The 15,687-nt window shown below is 41.0% G+C and overlaps 1 protein-coding gene and 1 pseudogene across 6 annotated transcripts in view; both read left to right on the forward strand.

Moving 5' to 3' along the window:
* Positions 1 to 15,687, forward strand: part of PDHX (pyruvate dehydrogenase complex component X) — a 133,109-nt gene that overhangs the window by 49,848 nt on the left and 67,574 nt on the right. For all 6 annotated transcript variants that reach the window (XR_006291756.1, XM_037900016.2, XM_037900018.2 and 3 more), the window contains 2 exons: positions 453 to 551; positions 14,825 to 15,008. Coding sequence is in view for 5 of the 6 variants with exons in the window: in XM_037900016.2 (XP_037755944.1) it covers positions 453 to 551; positions 14,825 to 15,008 (283 nt within the window). In the remaining variant the exon portion in view is untranslated. The remainder of the gene's footprint in view (positions 1 to 452; positions 552 to 14,824; positions 15,009 to 15,687) is intronic.
* Positions 8,717 to 8,865, forward strand: LOC114018324 (annotated as a pseudogene).

The raw sequence follows: 15,687 nt of genomic DNA on the forward strand, positions 1-15,687 counted from the left end.
GCCTTGCCAAGGGATTATATATGCAGCTGGCATATCTGGCTCTGTGGTGATTACCTGTTTATGTGGAGATCCTCCAATGGTGTTGAGGCTTCTGTGTCACCCCATTCTTTGCTGGTAGCATAAGGTAGATGGCTGGGACCCCGATGTTGGGATGATGCCCAGCTGTGGTTTCAGCTCCTTGGGGTCACTAGTAGCTGTAGTGTAACCTCAGAGCTCTGATAAGCTGGTATGGTAGAGCCACCCCTTCACATTGCAGCCCTGGGATCAGGGGAGTACAAAGGTGAACTTTATACTACTATTGCACAGACACCCACTGACTTGTACTGCATTCTCTCCAGCTGGAGCTGAGGCTCTGGACCATAGCATGTGGTGTCCAGAACCTTTTGACATATTATGTGTGAAATACATTCACCTAACCCTATTATTTAGGTGGTTTTCTTTTTTAACTTCAGGATTCGCTTAAGTCCGGCTGCCCGCTACATTCTGGAGACACATGGACTTGACCCAAGCAATATTACTCCCACTGGGCCTCGAGGAATCCTCACTAAAGAGTATGTATAAGCCTGCTATAATTAATCCAAATATTGTATTCATTTCCTTGTTTCAGCCTAGCCCGAATTCCAAGGTGTTCAGCATAGAAGACCCACTTGTTCTCTCACCCTTTTCCTTGGGGGAATTGATTGTTTGGATGACCAACAGAGGATGTGGGAGTCTGGTTTTGGTGACATTGTAAGAAATTTGTATTTTTCCTTGTATGATCTCTGCAACAGGGACTGTCCAGCCATGGGACAGCTGGGAGAGATAGTGCAGCCCTCCCATTCCCCTTAGCCCACTACTAGAATGATTGACAGCTCCCAAACTGTCAGCTGGCACAGGGGTTTCTTTGGGCCTGAAGAGCTCCCCCACATGCACAGAGGTGAATAAAGGGTCAGAAGAAGCAGCAGAGGCCACCCTTCCCTTACACCTGTTGTATGGGGGATCTGAGCCCCTGCTTTCCCGCACATGGGTCACTGCTGTAGCCTTGTATTTTATTTAAAGTGAATTTAGTAATGCTGTATTACGTCACTGTGAGTTCAGCTCTGGAGGCTACAGTTTCAAGTTCAACAAAGTAAAAGTCACCTCTGCTGCTTGCTTCAGATTTAGAGACTCTAGTAACGCGTAAAGACCAAGGATAGTGACTACACATGTATTTACAAGTACAAGGTCTAGTCTGATTTACAAGTTTTATTAAAGTTGATTACCCGTGCATACAGAAATCCTAAAAGACCTATGCACAAGTTACAAATATGGTCATACTCACATCCTTAATGATATTCTTAGGGTCTGATGGATGCCTTGCCAGTTGATCATCAGTAGAGGGTTGGTTCCTGCTGAAGTTTTCCCATAGGGAACTCATTTTATCCAATCTGGGAGCCCTCTTTTATCTTGTGATTCTGACTAACCTAACACTTTGTGCATGTGCGTGAAGGTATTCATCTTCTTTTTCCTTATTTGTATTGTCCCCCAAGAATATTGGGGTACCTCATTTTTCATAGGTTGTAGTTTTTTATTCTCATTAGCATTTACACACATGGTGCACCCTGCAGTTAGGGCATGTGTTAGAAAAATGTGATTACCCAGTATCTTGTAATCAAAAATTAATCTTAAATTTAATTTTTAGCAGTACCACCCATTGGCACATCTATTTTCATAACTTTGTGGCATAGGGTCATTCTTTGGTCGCTTAGTTATGTCAAGCATGTCTTAAGCCTAAGACCTAGTATGGCTAAGCTGATATCTCACATGCCTCAGCCTGTAGGCCTTGCGTTTCATCCCTACTTACTTAGATACCTAATACATAATTATCACTTCTAGATACTTATCAATCTTATACTTCAATAATCCTACAATTTAAATCTATTTAGCCTACAATGATTATATATGACATAGCATATGAGCTAATTATAACATCACACAATAAATGAATGATAAAATGAAGTAATTGGCTGCATTGCTGACCCCAGCAGACACAAGTATTCATTTGTGGAGTCCAGGGTCTGATTTGCTTCCAGTTTAGTACAGGTAGACTAAAGACATGAAACTTAGTTCTGAAATTCCTCAAAGTTTAAAGAGATTGGGGTCTGGAATTCTGTTTCACAACCATCTCTGTTTTTAGCCTGTCTTTAATTCTGTTGTGAATGTTGAGGATTCTGGGATGGTTTAATGTGCTCCTTAGGTGCCTTGGACGCACTACGCTCTCCATTAAGATGTGGTTTCAGTCAAGGAACCCAGCAGCCTTTGGAATTCGGTGCTCATTTGTTAGCATTATAGATCAGGGATTCCTGACCTTGAAATGATGACCCTCAAATCTGCATGTGTGTTCTGATAAGGTTGTGTGGGAAGGGTTTCCTTCAGGAAACTGATTTTGGCCTGGATAAAACCACTCCCTCTCTAGGCAGACTCCTACTGGTGGTATTCTTCTTCACACACCTGTTGAGCTGCTGTAATATGTTGGCTCTGTATGGTTTGAAACCTTATATCAAAGATGACAAGGTTTGGTAGGCTTGAGTTGAACACAGTAACAAAACAAGAAACTATGAAAGTGTTTCTTTTCTTAACCTTTGTTTCCTACAGACTGCAGCCTGGTTTGGATTAAATAGTGAGGTGGATCGATGGGGTATCATTTGTAAAGCAGCACATTATCAGGAAGCTTTTTAATTATATAAGTGCAACTGTAAATTATGGTGTGTAACTAGTCCATGGCAGGTGGGAACCCTCTGGGACTCTGAGCTATCTAATTAACATCCCCTAGTTGTCATGGAAATGTACCACAGATTCTGCTAGAGAGGTAATTATTACAGCTACAAAAATGTCTCTCTCAAAACTTGTGTTTCATCTGTTCAAGGAAGTTGACTCGGAAATCATAGACCTTAAGGTCAGAAGGACCATTATGATCGTCTAGTCTGACCACCTGCACAATGCAGGTCATAGAATCTCACCCACCTACTCCTGTATCAACCCCTAACCTATGTCTGAGCAATTGAAGTCCTCAAATCGTGGTTGAAAGACTTCAAGGTGCAGAGAATCCTCCAGAAAGTGACCCCTGCCCCATGCTGCAGAGGAAGGCGAAAAACCCTTAGGGCCCCTGCCAATCTGTCCTGGAGGAAAATTCCTTCCCGACCCCAAATATGGCGATCAGCTAAACCCTGAGCATGTGGGCAAGACTCACCAGCGAGACACCCAGGAAAGAATTCTCTGTAGTAACTCAGATCCCATCCCATCTAACATTCCATCACAGGCCATTGGGCATATTTACCTCTAATAGTCAAAGATCAATTAATTGCCAAAATTAGGCTATCCCATCCCCTCCATAAACTTATCAAGCTTAGTCTTGAAGTCGGATAGGTCCCACTGCTCCCCTTGGAAGGCTGTTCCAGAACTTCACTCCTCTGATGGTTAGAAACCTTCGTCTAATTTCAAGTCTAAACTTCCTGGTGGCCAGTTTATATCCATTTGTTCCTGTGTCCATGTTGGTACTGAGCTTAAATAATTCTCTCTCTCCCACTTCTTTCTTTGTTTTCTTCTTATTTATATGGCTATAGAACCTTTTACTATCGGTTTTAATTCCTTTTGCAAAGTCCAACTCTACATGGCTTTTGGCTTTTCTCACTTTATTCCTTCATGTTCTGATCTCAATAAGGTAGCTTTCCTTGCTGATCCCTCCCATCTTCCACTCCTGGTAGGCTTTCTGTTTTTTCATAACAACCTCTCTGAGATGCTTGCTCAACCAGCTAGGTGTACAACTCCTGTCTATGAATTTTTTCCCCTTTCTTCGGATGCAGGCTTCTGATAGTTTCTGCAACTTTGACTTGAAGTAATTCCAGGCCTCCTCCACCTTTAGATCCACAAGTTCTTCAGTACAATCTACTTCCCTAACTAATTTCCTTGATTTTTTTAAAGTTAGCCATTTTGAAATCAAGAACCCTAGTCACAGATCTATTTTTGTTTATCCTTCCATTTAGTTTGAACTGAATTAGCTCATGATGGCTTGAACCAAGATTGTCCCCTACCACCATTTCTTCTATGAGGTCCTCACTACTCACCAAAATCAAATCTAAAACGGCATCCCCTCTTATTGGTTCAGCAACTACTTGGTGAAGGAATCCATCAGCTATCACATCCAGAAAAATCTGAGCCCTATTATTATTACTAGCACTTGTCCTCCAGTCTATATCTGGGAAGTTAAAGTCTCTCATGATCACACAATTCCCATTAGTATTTACTTCATTTAAAACATTAAAGAGGTCTCTCTCCATATCTAAATCAGATCCTGGCGGTGTATAGCACACCCAAGCACTATCCCAGGGGAGGCTCTAGTAGCTTTCTTCCCCAACCTGATTATTGCCCAGACAGTCTCTGTCTTATCCATTCCATTACTTCTTATTTCTTTACAGTCTACCTCATCGTTGGTATACAATGCTACTCCACCATCTTTGCCTTTGTTTCTGTCTTTCCTCAACAGCACATACCCTTCAATACCTGTACTCCAGTCATGACTACTATTCCACCATGTTTCTGTTATCTCTATAATATATGGTTTCACTTCCTGCACAAGTAACTCTAGTTCCTCCATTTTGTTACATAGGCTCCTCTCATTGGTGTACAAACATATTTTCATTTTTGCTGTTTGGCTTCGCTCACATTCTTTACCCGATTAGGTACAGACATTCTACCACCAGTATCACCTATTAGACTCGTATCTACACTACCCTTCCTACTTATGACCATTCTCCTACCCATGGCTGTATCCTTTCTTACTGCGTTTTCTTCCCTCTCAATGTTAAAATCCGGCGTGGAGATTACCTGGACATCTCCCAACCATCTCCCCCAAATTCCTAGTTTAAAGCTCTATTAATCAGTTGTGCCAGCCTCCATCCTAGAAGTCTGTTTCCCTCCCTACTCAGGTGAAGTCCATCCCGAGAGAACAGTCCTCTGTCCATGAATGCCTCCCAGTGGCCATACATCCCAAAGCCCTCCTTATAGCACCACTGCCTAAGCCATCTGTTGATAGTCATAATCTTGTCACACCTTTGTTGCCCTTCTCTAGAACAGGCAGATTCCCGCTGAAGATCACCTGAGCCTCGATTTCTTGAAGCGTCTTCCCCAGCCTGGCATAGTCTCCCTTGATACATTCCAGTGAGAATCTAGCCATATCATTTGTTCCCACATGAAGGACAATCATTGGATTCTTTCCTGCTCCTGGTAGGATCCTCTTCAGCCTCAGGTCCAGATCTCATATCTTAGCACCCAGTACAGTACACCCTTCTGTTCTCTGGATCAGCTCTTGTTACAGGCCTGTCTGTTCTTCTCAGTAATGAATCCCCAATCACGTAGACCTGCCTTTTCCTGGTGTTGGTGCGAATCTCCAGTCTATCCCCTGTTCCCTCTGGCTGCAAGTCCTCTTGATTTCTATTCTCCCTTGCAATCCTCTGCAACCCATCCCGTATCCTCCTTTGACTCATATTTGGTGTCAACTCCATTGACTCTTCCCCTCTTCCTATAGAACTAGCTGCTCTTCTCTTCTTCCTTGCCCTCTCACCTTCAGTGGCCACCTGCTGTGCCCCTTCTTCATTTTCCAACTCCACAAACATGTTCCTGAGCTCTATTTCTCCTTCATTAGCCCGTCTTTTCCTCTGCCTGGTTCTCCTAGTCACATGCTTCCACTGTCCACTTTCCTCACCCAGCAGTCTCCTCTCAGAGTTCTTTGGTCCTGCTTCCATCTGCAAGTCTGAGCTTTTCCCTTCAGCCTCCTCGTGTCTTTGCTCCATCATCTGCTCGAACCCCCTTCTAAACTCAACCAGAGTTTCCACCTGCATCCCCAGTCCTCTGATCTTTTCTTCATGCCGACGAAACTCTTTTCAGGTACCCCCTCCAGGATCATGTACATGCCACAGCTTCCACATCCAGTCATCTTCCTTGTGTCTTCCACTGCTTGGGTCGCTATCACTGCTGCCTCTGTATCTGTCATCGCCTTCTCACCTAAATCCTGTTAGTCCGGGAAAAACAAACCAAAACAAACCCCCAACGAGCACTACAACACTGCCAGAACACCACACACTCCCTTCACTAGTCTGTCTGTTCCTCTGCCGGCTTCCCCCCGAACCTCCCCTTGCAAACTCCCCCGTTTACAGCTCTGTTTGCTGCCTGCTGCCTGTCTGTGCCGCTGCCTGCCTGGCTACCTTTATAGGACCCCTAGTCAGAGAAGCCCCACCCCCTAATCAGGGCTCAGCTTCTCTCCCAGCACACTGTCCCTACCAGCCTCCACACATATAAATACAAATACCTTCTCCTTCAACAGAACTCCCACTCAAACTCCCCTGTTTACAGCTCTGAAATGTCATTTTTAAAGATATATCCTGCTGTTTTAACCATTATTTTAAAATGGAGAAGTGTTTGTAAGTACCTATAGACCCCCTCTGTTTGATACTGTCTGAAAAGAAAAGTTTGCAGATATCTGTAGACAGGTACTCTCTGTTTGGATGAAATATTGCGTGTTTGTATGAAACTCAGCAAAATACACGCTGTGCTGCACAGCTAAACAATTCAGGCCTCTTTATCAAGTAGGCTAAAAGGTAATTAATCATGGAGTAGAGCACTACAACACAGCTCACTTGGATGTATTTAAAAGCAAATAGGTTGCTTGCTGGTCATGGATATCCAGTGTTGGCCACCAAAGTACAAGAGTCAGAGAAGTGTAAAACCCAGAACAGAGGTGGACATTAAATGTGGTTTTGTTTGTTTCCACCAACTTGATATCCCAAAAATAATATGCAACTTACAAGGTAAGTAGGGTGAACAGATGTCCCAATTTTAGAGGGACAGTCCCAATATTTGGGGCTATGTCTTGTATAGATGTCTATTACCCCTCACCCCCGTCCCAGTTTTTCACAGTTGCTGTCTGGGAAGGCTAAGGATGTAACACTGACAGACCTGTATTGCATCATAGCTTGCTCCTTTTAGCAGATTGATTTATTTCATTTCTCCATGGATCTATAGGAGGCTCAACTTGAGCCTGAGATCTTTCTCCTTTTGTTCTTGAGTCTTGTGGGCTGGCACGCAGGGGGAAAATACTGTTTTCCTTTTGAAAATATTTACTACAATCAATATTTAAGCGGTGGACTAAACTTTCAGACTTGTGGCCATAAATTCCAAATAACTAGATCTACCAAATATCACGATTTATCCACTCTAAAATTGTACAGACCCCATTTAACAGTGCAATGAGTGTGGGTAATGGCTGCTAAGCTTATCTTATTGAATCAGATTCTGAGTATAATGCAGTCTTGATTTTCACTCTTTTGATGGCATAGAAGAAGACACCAGACAAGCTGAGATTAGCACCCAAGTTTTTGCTTTGACAAGCTATCCAGTAAATCAGGTATTGACTAGGATCCAATACTTTTTGTTCAAGGAAGAATATAGATTGTTTGGAAAGCTGGCTAGTAAAAGCTTCCTGGATGAGTAATTGCCTCGTGCAACAAATAGAAAAGCATGGCACTTGTGAAAATGAAGACATAATTCAGTTGTACAGACACTGAAAATATCAAGTAAATGTAGAGGAAGCGCTAAAGAAAAAAGACTGGATGATAATAGAAGACAGTATAGGATACAAAGCGTATTGCCTTTTGGAAGGGCCAAAGTCACAAGCCTGCCCTGTAAATTCATGGTGCTCATAAAATTAACACAAATATTACATTTAAATGAGATTTCTTCCTCTCACTCTACCCTTTTTTAAATGGTGCAAAAAAGGAGGAAAAGAAGATATGGCTCCATATTTCAATTGTCTTTGTGTTAATCTGTTTAGCAAATGCATCATCCACTTCAGTTCTTAATGGCTAGTTTGCAGTTCTTAATTTATAGTATTTCTTTTTAAAAAATGAGGTAAAGAAATTAATGCTGTGGACAGTGTTTGCCTGCATTTTCTCTAATTTCTGCACATTGTAACTTGTTCATATTTTTCATCCCCTTGTCTTCTGGGACCTGCTAATACTCCGCCTAGTTGCGGGTTAGTTATTGTATACATTTCTCCATGTAGCTCTGCCAGTGCATCGGTCCTCACATGCCACATCCATACTGTTCCAATCCTGAGATCTCTCTGAATGTGACAGATTACATGGTGGTTTAGTGAGATAGATAACTGTCAAATTTAGACTAGCTTGATAATTCCAAACATGTGAGATATGGTCCATCAGTTCTTGAGTTCTTGTGGTTAGAGAAGAAAGCCTAGCAGATTAAACCATTCAACTCTTGACCTTAGTTCTTTGAACATATTTTGCTTTAGTAATTTATCTACAGCTTGTTTCTAGTGGAATCTGAAAATGGCAGTAAGAAGTATATAACTTTCAGCACAACTAAATTATATGATATAATTTCTGAACTAGCTAACACACTAATGTTTGTCTGCTATGAGGTTCTGCCTTGCAGTTGCATATTAATGTGCTAAAGATCTTTCTCTCTAGCTTTTTGTCAAACACATTTAGGCATCTTAGTGTATTTTTTGTCTTAAAGCTGGGACTATAATTGTAACAATTTCAAGTTAGAAGCTCTACCTGCTGTTAGCACAGAAGTAGCCTTACAGCAGTATTAAGCCTTCTCATTTCAACTATGGCTTCCTCTCCTCACCCCTTTCAAAATGCACCCCAGATACCCTTCCTCTCCAGTGGCATTGGAAGAGACTGTTACCTCTAAGATCATGTGTAGTACCTGTTCTTATCAGTTTAATATCTGATATGTCCAGTAAAAGTACAGAAGACACTCTCCCTCTGGATATTGTGAACAACATAAAAACTGGAAACAAATATTACCTTAAGCAGGGACTGAACCCACACGGTAGTGTTTCCTTCGTATGGAGCGCTGGTTTCAATTTTCACTTGCTCTCACTTTGTGTCTCTGTGTAGCAGTTTTTCAATCTATAAAGTGAGGACTTTATTTACAGTTCTATGTAGATTAATTATTGTTTGCATTGTAAAAATGCTTTGAGGCCTATGTTAAGAAATCATACAAGTGCAAAGTATTTGTAACTTTTTTATCCTTAAAATTTGCATTTCAGTATAAATCTCGGGATGCAAGTCATTTTAAAATTCTGTCACAATTTTTAATTTTTACTAAATAGCAATACCCAATGTATAACTTAATTGACAAGCTGTCCTTGATCAGTAGCCGCACATTTTCCATGCAAGCCACAGGGAACCAATTTAATTTTATCGAGGCTGTGGCTTCTAAAGGAAGATAAACACTAAAGTAATTTTTAGTACATTAAACACAATATGCATGTTTCGGCCTATTATTATTTACTTATTTATTTATTAAGCATTTACGTAGTGCTGTAAATGAATCAAAAGTCTGGCAAAACACAGACATCAGGTGCTGTATAGAATGGTTTTCAGTAATATTTTATAGCATGAAAATCAGAGTGTATAATGGAAAAACTACTTCAGCCTCAATCTCTGTATCTGTGTGAATAAAATGCCTATTGAGAATGCAACATCCATTACAATCTTTCTAGTTAGATTTTTTTAAATAGCTGACTGCTCGTTCTGTACATGGTAATTTGCGTTTATTAGATTACGATGTAAAAGTTTAATGGCTTTATTATATTGGATTTAAAAAGAGCTTGCTCCAAATGTGAAAAGTCAAATAATTAACTGCTTTTGTTGTTTTTCACCATAACTATCAACATGCAACTCTGTAAGTGGTACAATGTTAGGTTTATGCTGATAGGTGGTTGTTGGTTTGCTTAGCAGAGACGATATGGCAGTAAATGATCAGTGAGTACATCACACTGGAAAACACAATCAAGGAACTCTTATACTTTCTGGACTCTTAACCTGACTCCTTGATTTAGGGAGAGATTTTAGAGAAGGGGAGACAAAAAGTAATTACACACAATGGCCAGTTACAGTTGCCTTTTGTCAGGGCAATTCAGAAGTTGTTCCCCTTGTGTGCCCAAACGGATTGGAGAAGAGGTGGTGACCCAGCTCAGACTCAACAGAGCAACACTCCATGGAACAGGTTGCATCAGACTAAAGAGTGCACAGCTTACACAATCAGGGTCTAAATCCAAAGCCCACTGAAATCAATAGAAGGACCCCAATTGACTTCAATTTGCATTGGACTAGACCCTCACTGTTTATGCTGAGAAGCTCTGTGTTGCTCTGTACCCAAGGTTGTTCTTTAAAAGTATAAACTAGCTTTTATCTCTTGTTGGGTTTTTTTCAGGCCAAATTGCAGGTGGGATTTCTGGTTTTAAGGATAAAATAAAAACCATGTCATCAAAGTAAACAAAAGCCAGAGAGAATAGGTATTCTTCAAGTGTGTGTCAGTGCGGATCCCATGGCAGTTGCGCATGCACCTCGTGTGTCCAAGACTGCACCTTTTGAATAGCATTGTCCATTGGGGCTGCACATGCATCTTGTGCTGTCTTGTACACCTGTGTGAGGGCACGAAGCCATAAAGAGTGGAGCAGTTGTGGCCCTTCCTCTTGCTGCTTGAGACAGAATGTAGTGACCGTTCAACCCACTAATCTCCTTAGAGATTTAACTTTTTTCTTTCCCCCGGCTACAGTCTGTGAAGAAAACTTACCTTAAAACTCCCATTTTCCTTGACTTAGATGTTCTGGAGAAAAAAGAGAGAGAAAACTGTTCATGACATGCACCTTCCCCTCACACCTGTACAGCAGGGTGAAGTACTTTGAATCAACCATCATGCTTCATGGTGGACTCTGAAATGTCATGGTTCAAACCACATTGGTCTTGTGATTGACTGATTTCTATCAAAGATGGACATATTTGTTGCCTCTTCAGCTGAGGGGAGAGCCACATCCCTGATTATGCTCTGCATACAAATCCTTCTCTTCATTTACCCACAAATCCAGTGCTGCTGGGTTCAAGTTACATCTTCTAGAGAAACCCATGTGGGTCACTTTGGAACCAAAGGTGACAGAATGAGACCAATGGCCAGTGCGTTCTCAAACACACACCATACCCTGGGCTTGGTGGAGGGTGGGGGGACATGAGAAGGTGATGCTGGTGCTGACAGAGTCGGCCGTGGAGATTTCTGTGTTGACAGTCTCAGCGTCCATGAAATCCACAACACCAACAGCCTTGGTGCTGGCATCTCGGGCAATAAAGTCAGCGCCTCTGCAGAAGGTCAGCACCAAAACACAGAGCCAAATGGAGCATAACTCCAAATCAAGCATAACCCCAAGCATAAGGGGAAGTCCTAGAAAGAGTACATAAGACACCACTTCTCCAAGGACAGGAATGGAATGGCTTATGGGCAGAAAAAGAAACCTGATACTGACATTGACACTGGCATCATGACTGAGCCTGGCAAGATCCTGAGATACATCTGCATTTATCTGCGTCTCCCGAGAGATGTTCTTCATGTTGAAAGGATGACTAGCACAGGAGCCAGGTGGCTGTGCAAAAGATTCTGATCTTGTATGCATGGGGCACATACTTACAGTGAGATCCACACTGACTACAACATGTTGAAGAACTACAGTTTTTGTAGGTTATTTTTATAAAATATGAAGCACAGAAAGCATCACTCTTTGCAGGGTATCTCTTTCAATATATTAACATTCTTTGACCATCTTTCTCTCTTTCTGGGGCCAGGTCTACACTAAAAAGTTACATCGAAAAATCCACACACCTGAGCGACATAGTTAAACGTACCTCACCTCCTCCCCCTGGAGACAGCACTAGGTTGATGGAAGAATTATTCTGTCAACCTAGCTACCACCTTTCAGGGAGATGGATTAACTATACCAACAGGAGAACCCTTCCCATGGCTGTAGTGAGTGGCTACGCTGAAGTGCTAGAGTGGTGCAGCTGCAGCGGTGCCACTGTAGCGATTTAAGTGTAGACAGCGTGAGTTTTCTATCCATCCTTGTACTCTGACGTTCAGCAGAAGGAAACTGAGGTGGCTGAGGAACAGCACAGTACTTTATAACCACCACCAGGGATGCCAGCGTGCTCCCCAATGGGCACCATGTACTGCAAGGTTTTGTTCATTTATTCAGGTTTGCAGAATTGGGCCTTCTAAATACGGTTGTTTAGGATATTCTATTTCAGCTTGTCTACTTAAACTGTAAAATATACAAGTAGGCAGTTGCATTTGAGAAAAAGGTGTCCGAATTATGCAGAGAACTTCCTAAATCTGAGCTTCTGCTAAATTAGTACTTCACATGGAGACACTGAAAGTATTAGCTGAAAGGTTTCTAAGTATCTGGGCCATCTTATTATAGTGTGTAGTGAAGTGTAACTCTGAGTTGCCAGTCTGTGCAGACTCCATGTCGTAACAATTTTGACAAGGAATATTCAATTACTCTAATACGTGTGGTGGGAAGGAAAATGTGTGCTTACCAATGAATGTTTGCTGTTTTGACAATAGGTTTACCTGTCGTAAGATTTGCTTCCCCTCTGTGCTGCGTTAATGGGTTTTAGAAAAGCAGTGTTGCTGCCAACCTTATTTTTTTAAAATATTATAGTAGTTTGATATGAGAGGTCTTGTGTCCCCGGCCAGCTTTATTTGCAGGCCCCTGTCTTATAATGTTTTGTTTGTACCCTGTGGCATTACTAAATTGGTGTTCTACTGTGTCTTTTTATTAATCAGTTGAATTGCACAGATTCTGTAATAAGAAATTTAATGTGCTGCACTTACAGGATTTAAAGACTTCTAAATGAATCTTCTAATTTAAAAATAAAGATCTGTTTTCCTAATAGTTTTATATTTTTGTACACTTAAAATCTAAAGAAATCAAACAACAATAACCAGATGGTTTTAATTAAATACTTATTACTGCCATGTTAAAAAGCAGAAATAATTTCCTGTTGTCTTTTTGTGTCTTCTTTGTGACCATTTTCTCAGCTAAAACATCTAGTTTTTTCTTTAAAAATCATTTTATTTAGTAAAAGTTTTTCTTCCAGTAGAGGATCTATATTAAATAAGTGTTTGATTTTAAAAGAAATTCAAGTATGACTTTAATTTGCAAAAGTAAGTAAATTCTTTCTTTATTAAGGGTGAAACTGCATCCTTAGCTCACCATATTATGCTTAGGTACTTCAGCAAATGATATTTGTGTCAAAGCATCTTTGTACACCTGTGTTATTGACAGGGTATGTCGAAAGAAAGACGGAAGACATTTGACATGGGTTTAATCAGGCCACAACTTTATTATTAGACGTCCAGGACCTCCTGGCAGATAACAGTAGACAGTGTAGATAACCCCATGTTTATTCCATAATTAGCCGGGGGGCTTTTACCAGCTACCTCTCTTTTCCCCTCCAGGTCCCTCCAACAAATCCATTGCCGGGACCTTAATCCCTCCTCCCCACCCCCCACCCCCCCCGTCCCATAGGAGGGTTAAGGTGAGCTATAAGAATGGGGGGTTGGATCCCTGCCATACCAACGATAGGAATCCCCAACTGCCCTCCGTTTGTTCCTTTCATGAACACCTCTTTTTAAGTCCTTTTCCAAGCCATTTATCCGATCACTGTATACTTTTCCTATGGAGTACCTACACTTGACATCCGCCCTACACTTAAATAATGAGTTGCTTCAAACTTGGTTCATGTAAAAAGGAAGGCTCAAGGCACCATGCTGCCCCTTTTCAAAGCCTGCATTCCCAGGGGATGCCCCTTTTGCAGCAGTTTTCATCTCTTCCCCCACCCCAGCCATAAAGCACTGTTCCCTTCACTCACAGGGGAAGCTCTTCACACTTTGTTTTTAAAGCATATTTTCACAAATACACACTTATATCAGAGTAAAGAGATGTGAAACTTTATTATTTCCTAATCAAAGAGCTGTATGGTCTAGTAGACCAAATGTAGGGCTGGGAGCAAGGTATTCCAGAGTTCTAGCTTTGACACTAACTCATTGTTTTATCCTTAGGCAAATTACTTACCCGTTCTGTGTCTTGTTTGTACCATGGCCTGCTAGCCAAACATCCGCTTGTTTAAAGGTGCAGGGTGGTCATTAAGGATATTGACACAACTGTTGAAATAGTGTCAGAGGTAACCAGCAAACAACAGTACATATTTGCTAAACATATAAAAATAGTAGCTATTATTTTTCATTAATGTCTCAGCAATGGGGTATTACATTTGAAAATAAATAAATAAACTTTTAACTTTTGAGCCTGCAGCGGGTGAGAGCTATGGGGGCCTGTGCTGGCTGACTGCTCCAGCCCCACCGTCCCAGGGCTTCAGTGTAAAATGTCACAGAGGTCTCTGGAAGTCACTGATTCCACGTCCTCTATGACATAATCTTAGCATTATTTATAACTGGTCTGTTTTTCAATGTTCAGAGGTAATGCAGTTATGTATATGTGATCATTTATTTTAACATATAAATGTTTTGTTTTATTTGCTGTGTCCCAAATATAGTCTGAATGCACGTCTCATCTGTTCCCGTAACACCTTCATTTTAAGAATTGACAGTACAGTGCACAGTATAGTTTAGCCACTGTTGTCTTTTAATGATGATAAACATGCTCCTGTTTCTCAACTGCCCTGTGCTGCTGCAGATTTAAATCCTAACCTGGCAGAGATGAATAATCTATAAATATTTATGGTGTTTCTTCATGCTCCTAGGAGTTTTCTTTTTGCAAATTATTATTGATAAAAAAAATTGCCTTTTAACTTTTAGTTTAATATCCAGAATTTTAATAGCCAGAAGCTGCTCATTAGAGTTGACTCTTGAAATTGTAGTATTTCTTTTTTTGTCTGTTGTTATGCTTTGTTCTTTCTAAGTATTTTTCATATTACTGTTTAATCAACAGGGATGCACTCAATCTTCTGCAGCAGAAACAGAAGAGCAAAGCTGCGGAATCAGGACCTATGGTTTCTCCAGCTCCTACTCAGCCTACTGTAGTGCCTTTGGCTCCACAAGCAACAACTGTGTCCTCTGTTTATCCACGGCCTGCAGTTCCACCAATTTCTATACCAGGTCAGCCTGCAGCACAGGTAATAATTCTGTTAAAGCAGCAACTTGCATTCAGTTACAACTAAATAATGCCACATCTTTTCATTTTAAATAAATAAATAAATAATAATGACAAATATGCTGAACTTCATTTTAGTCAGTGTTATCTAGCGATTGGAGACAGGGGCCTGGGATTCAGAACTCATGGGTTTTATTCCCCAACTCTGCAACTGGCTTGCTGTGACCATAGGCATGTCATTTAACTTCTCTGTCCTTATCTACATTTAGAAAAAGGTTCTTCCTCCCACCCCCCAACTAAATTAGTTCAATTAAGCTACTTTAACTGGAGTGAAAACCTCACTTAACATCAGTGCAAACACAGTTTAACACATTTAGCATGACGTGGCTATATCTTGACCTGCTGAAGACATTAAATTGATGCTAACTGGGCGTTTAAGTTGTGCTAAAGTGGTCTTTTTGATCAAAGTTGATCTTCATTTTTACCTCAGTTGAGCTAACCCAATTGGGGGAACCTCCTCCCCCGAGTTTTTTCCCCCCCAGACTACATAAGGCCACAATGGCTAAGTTTTCCCTTACCCATACAATAAAACATTACACACATCTGATTATATGTATAGCACGTTGAAATCTCTGAATAATAAGAGGCATGTGAGTGCAAAAATCTATAAGCATGGATTAAAAATAAATATTGGTAAGGAG

Source organism: Chelonia mydas, chromosome 6 (assembly GCF_015237465.2).
Source record: "Chelonia mydas isolate rCheMyd1 chromosome 6, rCheMyd1.pri.v2, whole genome shotgun sequence".
In the NCBI taxonomy this organism is placed as follows: domain Eukaryota; kingdom Metazoa; phylum Chordata; order Testudines; family Cheloniidae; genus Chelonia; species Chelonia mydas.